Below are 14,123 nucleotides of genomic sequence, written 5' to 3'. Positions count from 1 at the left end.
GTATTTATTTGATATTTATTTAAACCATTTCCTTGATTAACTTATCTCATATATTTCCCATCATGATTTTTTATTAAATTTGAAATATTTAAGGTAAAAGTTAATTCAAGGTATAGTTTGAGTCACCTATACTATTAATCACTGGTTTTATGCTTCCAATTTTACCTGGTTAATCTAATAAACTAATCTAATTCACATATTTCCTCTAAATAACATTGAATCATTACTGGAAGCCAGAATCAATCCCTACCTGATGCGTAGTGGCTCCAATCGCCATAAAGACCTGGCGTGACTACACACTGCACCACCTTCATAGTGAACAAACCTGTAGGATATAAAGAGAGTACTAACTCAGTTCATAAATTTGCACAATTAAAATGGCTAAAATGACAAAGGAAGTTTGAAATTTTTCCAAAGAGATTCAAAAGGGCTTTTTTTTTTAAAGTTAGGATTATTGTGTCGGGCACGTGGTCAAGTGGTTAAGGCGTTCGTCTAGTTACCTCAAGGTCGCTAGTTCGAGCCTCAGCTGTGGCAGCATGTTTGTGTCCCTGAGCAAGGCACTTAACTACACATTGCTCTAGTGTCTGTGCGAGGAGTGACACCCCACACAGACTTCCAATCTGTGCCTTGTAAGGCATGAAAATGCCTGACACAGGCCTCTCATGGTCTGAGTCGACGTTCTCTCCCTCCCTCCCCTAGGATTATTGAGTATATTAGCACTTAACAATTATCAGATTACCGAAAGTTTGTTATTGAAGCACAAACGGGAGAAAGTTAGCAGATGCCGGAAATCCAAAGCAAGACACACAATACGCTGGAGGAACTCAGCAGGTCAGGCAGCATCCACGGAAAAGAGTAAACAGCCAACATTTCGGATCGAGACCCTTCTTCAGGATTGAGAAGGAGGAGGGAAGATGCCAGAATAAAAAGGTGTGGGGACGTGAGAGAGGCTAGCTGGAAGGTGATAGGTGAAGCCAGGAGGGTAGAAAAGGTGTAGGGCTGGATTAGAAAGAATTTGATAGGAGAGGAGAACAGACAGTAGGAGAAAGGGAAGGTGGAGGGGCAGAGGGAAGTGCTGAGAGGAAGTGAAAGGTCAGAGTGGAGAATAGAGGAAGGGTGGGGGAAATTTGTTCACCAGAAATAGAAATTAATATTCATGCCATAAGGTTGGAGGGTACCCAGAAGGAATTTTTCATGTACAAATTTTCTACTATCTCTGTACAGGGACCGCAAGTTAGATAAGGGTTCTGTTACCAAGAACTGTCTGTAAATTGAATTTCCCTTATCATTAAGCGTGACATACACAAAATGGCAGAGGGGACTCAGTAGGTCAGGCGGCATCTATGGAAAGGAATAAAAGGTTGACATTTTGGGCTGAGACGTTAAAATTGTTAGCCTCAATAGCCCTTGGGGACTGGTATGTAAAAAGCAGACTATGAACGGTCAACATAGGTGACAGGAGGTCATCACCAGTAATAAAACTATGACAAATGTTTTTACCAGACAGAGTGTTCTGCTAATCAAAAAGGAAACTATTAGCAGTTTAACAAATAAAAATGTGTACTAACAAGAAGTGGCTCGGCATTCATAACATTTGACCTCACCCGAAGCAGAGTTTGGAGATGGCACTGGATTTTTCTATGGGTGATCTTTGCATTGTTTCCTAGTGAAGAAATTTAAGTACTACACCCTACACTAGAGCCCAGAAGAATTTGCATAAAGTTGGATTTTTTTTTAAAGTCAGGTCTGAGAATCCCTGGTACCCCTTGTATGTTCAAAGTCTACCTGCCTCACCACCTGCTCAGATAATGCGTTCCACACTTCAGCCACCCTCTGAATGAAAAAAATCTTCCTTGAAACCCCTCTAAATCTGTTGTTCCTCACTTTAGATGTTTACCATCTGTGTTCAGATGTCTCTGTTAGAGGAAAGAATGTTCACTCTCTACTGTATCAATGACACCTTTGACACCTTCATTCAGAGCTTCTTCTGCTCCAAAGGAAGCATATCCAGCCTATCGAGTTTCTCCTTGTAACAGATAATTACTGATGATGTTTCAAAATTGCAACTATTTTCTGTTACAAGGAGAAACTCGATAGGCTGGGTATGCTTCCCTTGAGGAAGCTCTTAATGAAGGTGTCAAAGAGAACAGGGGGCATAGATACGGTAGAGAGTGAGCATTCCTTCCTCTAACACAGACATTTGAACACAGATGGTAAACATCTAAAGTGAGGAACAACAGATTTAGAGGGGTGTCAAGGAAGATTTTTTTCATTCAGAGGGTGGCTGAAATGTGGAACACATTATCTGAGCAGGTGGTGAGGCAGGTAGTCTTTGAACATTTATTACCAAGGAAGAGAAGGCTACAGAAAAGTGCTGATAAATGAAGTTAGCACAGGTAAGAACTTAATGGTCAGCATGAGCAAGGTGGCTCAAAGAGCTTGTTCCTGTTCTGGGTGTCTCCATGATTCTATGAGTGCGCAGACAGGGAATGGAGGTCTACAGAAACATGGCTTTGCACCGACACTCCTATTACAGGTCTTTATTATAATCCCCCCCATAGGAAAATGCCACCTAAAGTAACAGGAATGATTATGATCATGCAAGCTCAAGAAGGTGGCAGTATGAGTTTGGGTGCTAGTGTCTGACCTTGGAGGAAGATAGCGAGGATAAAGGAATGTGAGGATGACTGCAAACCAACAATTTATTGTTTCAAAAACTTCAGAAGGCAGCTAATACCCTCCTCCACTACTCTAGGGGACTATCAGTGGTTTCGGAGAACAATGCCATCCTCTCTGAAGGACAGCATGCAAGGTTCCATCATCATCATTCTGATAGATTCCCCATTGGTGTCTGTCAGCCAGATGATCCTGAATGCTGCTGCTCCTGGTGAGATTGACATTCTGAAGCTGAAGCATTAAGGCTCAGAGCTGTACATAGCTGCTCTTCACAGCCATCTGCAATCTATTCTGATACGATCATTCTGCAAGCAACAATTAGGGGAGCACAGCATGTCACTAGAATGGCAGGAAAAGACCTTTGAAAGACAGATGCTTAAGGATGCACAAAGAAATAAGACAATGACTGCATGGTTAAGTCTTGATTATATGCAGAAAAATATATGTTCTGTTTCTTGTCTTAAGCTTTCACAACGCATAAAGAAAATGGGATAACCAGTAGTAGAAGCATGGAAACTAGAACCATTTCAGTAAGTGGAATCAAATTTAACTCAATGTGTTTTCGCTCACAGACAGTAGCTTTTGGCTGCAGGTTAACATTCATAGCTCACCCCTAATTACCACTGAAAATTATAGGGAGCTACATCCTAGACATGTGAATAAGTAGTTCTAACATTACTGTTATGGAAAAACAAAGTGCTGGAGGAACTCAGCAAGTCAGGCAGTATCCATGTTGTTTTAGGCTGAAAGTTCCTCCAGCATTTTGTGTGTGTTACTCATTACTCTTATGAACCCACTTCGAACAGAGTGGTTAAACATAACATGAAAGGGAAAATATATTTCCAGTATAGGATGCTGATTTCCATTCATAGATCAAATAGATGGCATTCTATCCTTGAATTAGAAAAGTTAGCTTTGAAGAGCAGCTTTAGCACATGGCACCTGTCAAAGATTAAAGCATTAAGTATTACATTTGTCACATGTACATCAAAACATACATTGAAATGCGTTTCCTTGTGTCGGGGATTTTGAGGCAGCCCACACGTGTTGCCATGCTTCCAGTGTCAACATAGTATGCCCACAGCTTACTATCGTAGTGGGCAACCAGCTCATCTTTGAAATGTGAGAGGAAACCAGAGCACCACACAGTCACATAAACATAAAGAATGTACAAATGCTTTACAGACAGCAGCAGGAATTGAACCCCGATCTTATAGCCAGTGCTGTAAAGCATTGTGCTGACTGCTGCACTAGACTGCAGTGAAAGGTAAGTGTCTCAATGATTGCTTTGCATTAAATTATATTCTGGAGTTGGACTCATGTGTAGCTTAAACAACACACAGAGCCATAAATAGAGAGCTAGCTCAGTTTCTTTAGAGAACTTTGCTGAGTAAGTTGATTTCACCCATTCCTAGTGTACTAACTGTGCCTTGTCCAAACACCAACTCATGCATCACAAAACACAACAAAGATAGGACATTTTTTCCTTAAAGAAATTCAAGCTGTGCTGTCTTCACTTAAATACACATTAAAATCCAACTTGCATGAAGTACCCAGCTCTTCTATCTTGTCCCATATACTCACTCTAGCCTCTGTTGGTAAAACCTGCCCCTTGTATTCCCTTTACATTTTACACCTTTCACATCAAATCTAGAGTATGCACTCTAGCTTTAGACTCACCTACCTTGGAAAAAAGACTGCGACTTTCCACCCTACTGATGCCCCTCATTAGTTTATAAACAAACATCCAAAAGGTTACTCTTCATCCTCCTTTGCTAAAGGTAAAACAGTCCCAGCCTATCCAGTCTTTCTTTATAACTCAAGCTCTCCAGTCCAAGTAATATTCCTGTGACACACATCAAAGTTGCTGGTGAACGCAGCAGGCCAGGCAGCATCTCTAGGAAGAGGTGCAGTCGACGTTTCAGGCCGAGACCCTTCGTCAGGACTAACTGAAGGAAGAGTGAGTAAGGGATTTGAAAGTTGGAGGGGGAGGGGGAGATCCAAAAAGATAGGAGATGACAGGAGGGGGAGGGATGGAGCCAAGAGCTGGACAGGTGTTTGGCAAAAGGGATACGAGAGGATCATGGGACAGGAGGTCCGGGAAGAAAGACAAGGGCGGGGGGAACCTAAAGGATGGGCAAGGGGTATATTCAGAGGGACAGAGGGAGAAAAAGGAGAGTGAGAGAAAGAATGTGTGTATAAAAATAAATAACAGATGGGGTACGAGGGGGAGGTGGGGCATTAGCGGAAGTTAGAGAAGTCGATGTTCATGCCATCAGGTTGGAGGCTACCCAGACGGAATATAAGGTGTTGTTCCTCCAACCTGAGTGTGGCTTCATCTTTACAGTACAGGAGGCCGTGGATAGACATGTCAGAATGGAAATGGGATGTGGAATTAAAATGTGTGGCCACTGGGAGATCCTGTTTTCTCTGGCGGACAGAGCGTAGGTGTTCAGCAAAGCGGTCTCCCAGTCTGCGTCGGGTCTCGCCAATATATAAAAGGCCACATCGGGAGCACCGGACGCAGTATATCACCCCAGCCGACTCACAGGTGAAGTGTCACCTCACCTGGAAGGACTGTTTGGGGCCCTGAATGGTGGTAAAGGAGGAAGTGTAAGGGCATGTGTGGCACTTGTTCCGCTTACAAGGATAAGTACCAGGAGGGAGATCAGTGGGGAGGGATGGGGGGGGGGACGAATGGACAAGGGAGTCGCGTAGGGAGCGATCCCTGCGGAAAGCAGAGAGGCAGGGGGAGGGAAAGATGTGCTTAGTGGTGGGATCCCGTTGGAGGTGGCGGAAGTTACGGAGAATAATATGTTGAACCCGGAGGCTGGTGGGGTGGTAGGTGAGGACCAGGGGAACCCTATTCCTAGTGGGGTGGCGGGAGGATGGAGTGAGAGCAGATGTACATGAAATGGGGGAGATGTGTTTAAGAGCAGAGTTGATAGCGGAGGAAGGGAAGCCCCGTTCTTTAAAAAAGGAGGACATCTCCCTCGTCCTAGAATGAAAAGTCTCATCCTGAGCGCAGATGCGGCGGAGACGGAGGAATTGCGAGAAGGGGATGGCGTTTTTGCAAGAGACAGGGTGAGAAGAGGAGTAGTCCAGATAGCTGTGAGAGTCAGTAGGCTTATAGTAGACATCAGTGGATAAGCTGTCTCCAGAGACAGAGACAGAGAGATCTAGAAAGGGGAGGGAGGTGTCGGAAATGGACCAGGTAAACTTGAGGGCAGGGTGAAAGTTGGAGGCAAAGTTAGTAAAGTCAACGAGCTCTGCATGCGTGCAGGAAGCAGCGCCAATGCAGTCATCGATGTAGCGAAGGAAAAGTGGGGGACAGATATCAGAATAGGCACGGAACATAGATTGTTCCACAAAGCCAACAAAAAGGCAGGCATAGCTAGGACCCATACGGGTGCCCATAGCTACACCTTTAGTTTGGAGGAAGTGGGAGGAGCCAAAGGAGAAATTAGTAAGAGTAAGGACTAATTCCGCTAGATGGAGCAGAGTCTGCATCCTCTCTAGCTTAATCACATCCTTCCTATTATGTGGCGAGCAAAAAGTGCACACAGTACTCTAAGAGTTGTCTAAATAATGATGTTTACAATTGTAACATGACATCCCAGCTCCTCTATCCAATGTCTGGGGCAACGAAGGTAAACGCATCATACACCTTCACTGCTCTGTCTACCTACATTGTCTCTTTCTGAGAACTATGTACTTGTACCTCAGGCCTCGCTGTTCAATAATCTGCAAATTTAATAATCATGTTGCCTATATCCTCTCGAGTCACATGATGATCAATGAAGGACCCAGCACCAATCACTCTATTACAGGTTTGTAATCTGAAAAGCAATGCTCCATTACATTTTACTTCCTACCAATTTTGTATCCAAATGGCTAGCTCATCTTGGGCTTCACATGGTGCAATCTTCTGAACCAATGTTAGGGGCCATGCTAAAGTTCAAAGTTCAAAGTACGTATATGTCATCATATACTACCTCAGGTATGGACCTAAGGCTCCGGCACCTCCTTCACAAAGGCAGCTGTGAAAAGACAGCATGGCCTGGATGGTGGGGGTCCTTGATGATGGATGCTGCTTTCTTCTGACAGTGCTCCTTGATGTGCTCAATGGTGGGGAGGGCTTTGCCTGTGATAGACTGGGCTGCATTCACCACTTTTCCATTCTTGGGCACTGGCTTTCCATACCAGGCCATGATGCAACCAATCAGAATACTCTATGTTGTGCATCTATAGAAGTTGTTAAAAGTTTTAGATGACATGCTGAACCTGCACAAACTTCGAAGAAAGTAGAGGTGCTGTGGTGCCTTCTTTGTGATGATACTTACATTATGGTCCTATGACAGATCCTCTATGATAATGCCAAGGAATTTAAATATACAATCACCACTGCCCTCATAAGTGCTCTTGGTCATCTCCTCAAAAAGCTCAATTAAAGATAGTATCTCCTTGATCAGTCCTTGTCCTTCCAAATGCAAATATATCCTGTCCCTCAGAATCCCTTCCATTAACTTTCTAACCGCTGATGCACAGCTCACTGGCCTGTAGTCCTCTGGCTTGTCCTTATGACCTTGCTCTTTGTTCCATCTGGCACATGGAGCTCTTCCTATCTCTCGTTTGTGCTGCTACATTCAGAGGTAAGCACCATATCATTTTCAAAATACAAGCTTTTTCTTCTAAAAAGTATTTCCTCTTAGAGGTCAAACACTTCCCGCTCCTTAAGATGAATGATCCTTGTCCACCTTCAATAACCACTGTAATTTGCACCATCCATTTTATCTATAAAATCTGCGACAGGGGTAGTAATTTAAAAAATCCTCCAGCTCCACATGATGTATTAGCTTTTTGAAATAACTCTTTAAAACAGCAAGTTATGTTAATGAGAAAGCCATGCTACAGTATTGTACCAAAGCCTTACACGGTGACAGACTTCTGCCCATCAACCCTATTCTGAATTAGTCAGCTCCATCTTGGGCACTGGCCTCCACAGTATCCAAAACATCTTAAAGGAGCGATGCCTCAAAAAAGTGGAGCCCATCACTAAGGACCCCCACCACTCAGGGTATGCCCTCTTCTCATTGTTACCATCATGAAGGAGGTACAGAAGCCTGAAGGCACATACTCAGTGATTTGGGAACAGCTTCTTCCCCTCTGCCATCTGATTTCTGAATGGCTATCAGAACTATGAACACTACCTCACTACATTTTTTATTTCTGTTTTTGCACTACTAAATAGAAATATCTGAAACACATCATATATACATATGTAACATACACACATTTACTGTAATTCAGTTTTTTCCGATGTTATTATATATTGTTTTGTACTGCTGCTGAAAAGTTAACAAATTTCACAACATATGCCAGTGATATTAAACCTGATTCGGATTCTGAAATTAAGAATAGCTGCCCACTTTGCTGAATTCACAGTATTACATTCTTAGCTCACAGTGCCACCTGTTTTGTTTCTCCAATGTAGAAGAGGAAAAATCTGTGATGTTGCAAGATGACGATTATTATAAAGTGGCAGTTATAATCAGAAAAGACAAGAGTACAACAAAACATAAGTTACAGAAATGTCTATAGATAGAGAAAAAAAAAGGCTATGGCAAATGAAATTCCATCCTAACATCCTCTAGTATGTGGCTCTGGCTGAGGTTCTTAAATCTTCTCCAGGCACAAGTGAGATACTAGATGACTGGAGGATGACAAATATGCTCAAACTTTTCAAAAAGGGCAACAGAAAACAGTCTGGCCTTTGCAGACCTGTGAGCCCAACATCATTCGCAGGGATGTTATTAGAAAAAGAAATTATGAAGGATAATATTAAGGATCACTCAAAGGTGGGAACTGACCAGAGAAAGCCATCGTGGCTTTGCCACGGGTAAATTTGTCTGACCAACCTGACTGAATTTGTCAGGCTGTAACAAAGTGTATTGATGAGGATAGTGCAGATCATCAAGCTCTTCAACATGGTCCCACAATGGAGACTGGACCACATGGTTAAGGCTCATAGGATAAAGGGCAAATATGGATCCAAAATTAGTAAGGGATTAAGAGATAAAATGGTAAAATAGTGTTTTTGTAATTGTATGCATCTGTTTATTGGTGTTCCATAACATTTGGTACTGGGACCCTAGTTGTTTGTTACATACAAGAATGATTTGGATGTAGATGTTGAAAGAATGATCAGTAAGTTCACAGATGACACAAAGACTGCTGGAGTTGTTGACAGTGTGGAGGATAGTATAGATTGATAAAAACTTGTTGGTGAAATGGGATAAAATGTATTAGAGGCAACATAACCCTAATGCATTTTGGGAGCACCAATGGTGTTAGGAGATTCACCATAAATGGCAAGGTCCTGAGGAGTATTGAGGAACAGAGGAACCTTGGTGTATGACACCAAAGATCCTTGCAGATAGAAGTACAGGTAGTAAACATGGAATCCTGGCTTTCTTTAGTTAGGAAACACCGAAGCAGGGAGGTTATGCTCCATCTTAACAAAACCTTGGTCAGACCCTGTCTTGTTACCACACGTAGTTCTGGTCACTGCACTATGAGATTGATGTGACAGCACAGGAAAGGGCAAGAAGGATGCTGTCTGGGTTGGAGTGCTTCGGTTATGAGGAGAGACTGAAGGAGCTGGGCCTGATTTCTCAGAGCGAGAGAGGTTAAGAGGGTACACTATTGAAGTATATAAAATTATGAAAGGTACAGTCAGGTGAACTGCAAAAAACACTTATTATCAAAGGTGAATAAAGCTAGAGGACATAGATTTAGGGCAGGGTTTCCAAACCATTTTTATGCCATGGACCAATACCATTAAGCCAGAGGTCCATGAACCCCAGGTTGGGAACCAATGATTTAAGGTAAGAGAGGGCACACAAGAAGGACCTCTATCACTAAGAGAATGGCGAACAATGTCTTTAATGCCGTCACACAAATGTTTCAATGGATCACTGGATACAAGGATGTACCGAAGTTGGCCCCGAAATTTCCCCTCCACGTCATAGAAGGACTAGTCATTGCTCAACTATCCCAGCAGCACAGAGAGTAGTGATTGAACTGTAGTGTTATTAATCATGCAGTCTAGTGTCACCGCAAGTGGCTTGTCACCGCTAAGTATTACAGTCTTTTGAAAGAGACTTTTATTACTCTTAAGAAACAAACTTCACAGCTGAAAACAGAATATTTTAAAATATTTTAAAAAACAAAATTATAAACCGACCTGCATTGATCTTCACCCTGATCAAATGATGCTACAGTAAGACATTCATCCATATGGCCATGGAATAGGCGAAGAACATGCCCTCCAGTTAAGAATCCTGTATACATTAAAAACAGAGCATAAAGGAACCTGAGTAAATTTCTCTCTAATAGTTCAACATAGCACTTTTCAAAGTTTTCAACTGTTTGCTCTGAGTAAACGGAACTGTTTTGATGCACTTCAACCTTTAAAGCTCATATGTCAGTCTATTTCTACATCATATTTCTACATACCTGCTGAACCGTGTCTACGCCCACCTGGACAAGCCAACGGGCACTGTGAGGGTCATGTTTTTTGACTTCTCCAGTGCGTTCAACACCATCCGCCCTGCTCTGCTGGGGGAGAAGCTGACAGCGATGCAGGTGGATGCTTCCCTGGTGTCATGGATTCTTGATTACCTGACTGGCAGACCACAGTACGTGTGCTTGCAACACTGTGTGTCTGACAGAGTGATCAGCAGCACTGGGGCTTGTCTTCCTTTCTCTTCACCATTTACACCTCGGACTTCCACTACTGCACAGAGTCTTGTCATCTTCAGAAGTTTTCGGATGACTCTGCTATAGTTGGATGCATCAGCAAGGGAGATGAGGCTGAGTACAGGGCTACGGTAGGAAACTTTGTCACATGGTGTCAGCAGAATTATCTGCAGCTTAATGTGAAAAAGACTAAGGAGCTGGTGGTAGACCTGAGGAGAGCTAAGGTACTGGTGATCCCTGTTTCCATCCAGGGGGTCAGTGTGGACATGGTGGAGGATTACAAATACCTGGGGATATGAATGGACAATAAACTGGACTGGTCAAAGAACACTGAGGCTGTCTACAAGAAGGGTCAGAGCCGTCTCTATTTCCTGAGGAGACTGAGGTCCTTTAACATCTGCTGGACGATGCTGAGGATGTTCTACGAGTCTGTGGTGGCCGGTGCTATCATGTTTGCTGTTGTGTGCTGGGGAAGCAGGCTGAGGGTAGCGGACACCAACGGAATCAACAAACTCATCTGTAAAGCCAGTGATGTTGTGGGGATGGAACTGGACTCTCTCACGGTGGTGTCTGAAAAGAGGACGCTGTCTAAGTTGCATGCCGTCTTGGACAATGTCTCCCATCCACTACATAATGTACTGGGTGGGCACAGGAGTACATTCAGCCAGAGACTTATTCCACCAAGATGCAGCACAGAGCGTCATAGGAAGTCATTCCTGCCTGTGGCCATCAAACTTTACAACTCTTCCCTTGGAGGGTCAGACACCCTGAGCCAATAGGCTGGTCCTGGACTTATTTCATAATTTACTGGCATAACTTACATATTACTATTTAACTATTTATGGTTCTATTGCTATTTATTATTTATGGTGCAACTATAACGAAAACCAATTTCCCCTGGGATCAATAAAGTATGACTATGACTACATATACTGACCAAATGACTAATCAACTTAAAATATTGATGTCAGAGATAGAAAATATGATTTGGAGTCTAAAAGTCAGAAAGGCAGCTGGTGAAGATAAGATTCCCACTGAAATTCTGAAATCACTTGGTCCGAAGGGAAAAATGAACCTTCTAGCGATACTAAACAACAGTTATATGACAGGAAATCTACTGGAGGATTTTCTCAAATCGGTATTTATTGCCTTACCAAAAAAGCCAAGGACGATTAAAATGTAACGAACACAGGACGATAAGCATAATGTCTCACTGTGTCAAGCTACTGTTGGAAATAGTGTTCAGCAGAATGAAAGTTAAATCAGCAATGAGAAACATCATGGAGAGATGCACTGAGGCACAAAAGACCATCTACTTATGCTTTATTGACTATGAAAAGGCTTTTGATAAAGTAAGACATGAGAAAGTAATAGAGGTGCTGAACAAGTATGATCTGGGATGGGAGAATGTGCAAATAATAAGGAACTTGTATTGGAAACAGAAAGTGGCGGTCAGGGTAGAAAATGAGCTATCACCATGGGCATGTATTAAACCAGGCGTAAGACAAGGCTGTGCTGGCTTGCCGGATTTGTTCAACCTCTATGGAGAATGGATTTTTCAGGAATGCGACCATCAGGAGACAGGTATTCCAATCGGAGGACGTAAGGTGGATAACATCAGGTATGCGGACGACACCACGTTGTTAGCTGACAGCGAATGAGAACTGCAAATTATGCTGAATAAAGTGAATGACAAAAGCCTTGACTACGGACTTAAAATCAACCCTAAGAAATCAAAATCGATGGTGATAAGCAAAACAAACACTAAACACTCGTTCATGATGGTATCATTACAAGTGAATGGACAAGACATTGAACAGGGGCGGAAGTTTGAATATCTTGGCAGTTGTCTGACAGGTGACGGGAGATGTGAAGTTGAGATCAGAAGGAGAATAGGTACGTCTAAGACCCAGTTCATGAAGCTAAAAGATCTACTATGCAATCGGAAGGTAGACATCCAAAGTAGGATCCGCTTCGAGTGTTATGCATGGTCAGTACTGAGGTAGGGATCAGAAACATGGAGCCTGAAGAAGGATGACATGAAACGAATTAATGTTTTTGAAATGTGGTGTTATCGACGAATCTTGAAGATCAGCTGGGTAGAGAAAATTTCAAATGAGAGGGTTTTATCCGAAGTTGATAGACCACGGATATTGCTGGAGAAGACTATGAAGTTAAAAGTTGCTTATTGTGGACACATTACGCGGAGAGATAACATCTTGTCGGACTTGCTATTTGGAAAGGTGGAGGGAAAGAAAGGAAGAGGAAGGTAAAGAACAACGTGGCTGGATAACATCAAGGATTGGACCAAGTTGGACAAGACTAGGGATGTTGTGGGCAAGTGCTGGGACAGAGCGGCACGGAGGGAAATCGTCCACCAACTGGAAATTCCAGATGCAACCTAACGACGACGACGATATGCTGACCATATTTCATACCTTTGACTCAACTTGAGCTGTAATGCTTTGTTGACTCAATATCCATAAATAAGACAGTTCTGAGTAGAAGTATTTCAGAACACTGGTTTCCATTGCATCAGAGGACCAACTTCATTAAAGCAATATTTAATTGCAATCACTATACATTTCATCAAAATTACTCAAACCAGATGTTACAGCTGCCATAAGTAATACCTATGAAATCACAAATAAAATGTATGCCTTAAATTAATGAGTTCCGTAGATTTGTTTCTCAATACATGTAACTGTACATTGATTTATTTTTCATTCTTGTAAAGTAACAATCATTTTGAGATCATGTTACTCTGTGAATCTCCAAAAGGACCATAACCTTATCACGGTGTGGAGGCTTGTATACCTCAATGACCTGGAGAGCTACAATGGCTGGTGCCAGGGCTTTATGCTTTGGTTCTTGGTAGAATCATCCATGCCAAACAGGTCAAAAGGTAGAGGCCAGACTTGGAATGGTTCGTCGGTCCTTCAGGTTTAGGGATTCAGCTCAGGGCTAACAACCCAGACTGGAAACAGCAATGAAGAATCCTTCTACATCTGAGTGTGATGGTATTCCTGAGCCTCCACCCGGGACTTGCATGACTGACAGTAGTGAAAACCAAGAGGCAGCTGCCGACATGATGAAGGAAGCCCTGGACTTAGCCAGAGACGGGGGACCTTCATTGCTGCCCTAAATGCCAGCGGTGTGACGGGCAGTAAGTAAGAGTCAACTGAGCATTTCCTGTCATTAGCCTCTGCACCACTGATGCCACTTCCAAATTAGGTGCATGAGATAACATCATTCCTGTACAAAGCACACTGAGCATATCGTGCCATGGACAACCATCATTGGACACTCAGGAGATAATTAGGTTTTAATAACAGAGTGCCAAACTATAATGCCCACCAGGTAACTAGACTACTAAGCATCATCTTTGGATCACATCCAACCAACCCTCACCAACCTTCCCCCAACTCTGCAATCTCCATCACCAAAACCTCTGATACCATGGCCCAATAGGCAACATGGTAGTCCTCAGTTCTCCACACAAAATCCTGATCCCACCCTCATTTCACTTACCATTCTGGTCTCTAACATTTGCTTTGCAAAGTGCCAGTCCGATCCCTCAAATCCATCCAACCTCAACTACCACCAACCTGTCCGTTACCCTCATCCCCGTCCAACTGACCCTCAAGCTTCACATAACTCTTTACACATCCCAAGCCTCCATCCCA

The 14,123-nt window shown here is 42.9% G+C and overlaps 1 protein-coding gene across 5 annotated transcripts in view; it reads right to left on the bottom strand.

Moving 5' to 3' along the window:
* The window catches only part of LOC140203840 (ryanodine receptor 1-like), a 575,532-nt gene that overhangs the window by 464,894 nt on the left and 96,515 nt on the right, over nt 1-14,123 (bottom strand). For all 5 annotated transcript variants that reach the window (XM_072269965.1, XM_072269967.1, XM_072269966.1 and 2 more), the window contains exons 8-9: nt 9,923-10,019; nt 251-325 (exon numbers count right to left, since the gene is read on the bottom strand). In XM_072269965.1, the coding sequence (XP_072126066.1) occupies nt 251-325; nt 9,923-10,019 (172 nt within the window). The remainder of the gene's footprint in view (nt 1-250; nt 326-9,922; nt 10,020-14,123) is intronic.

Source organism: Mobula birostris, chromosome 10 (assembly GCF_030028105.1).
Source record: "Mobula birostris isolate sMobBir1 chromosome 10, sMobBir1.hap1, whole genome shotgun sequence".
NCBI lineage: Eukaryota > Metazoa > Chordata > Chondrichthyes > Myliobatiformes > Myliobatidae > Mobula > Mobula birostris.
This window is presented reverse-complemented; position numbering and strand designations above follow the sequence as displayed.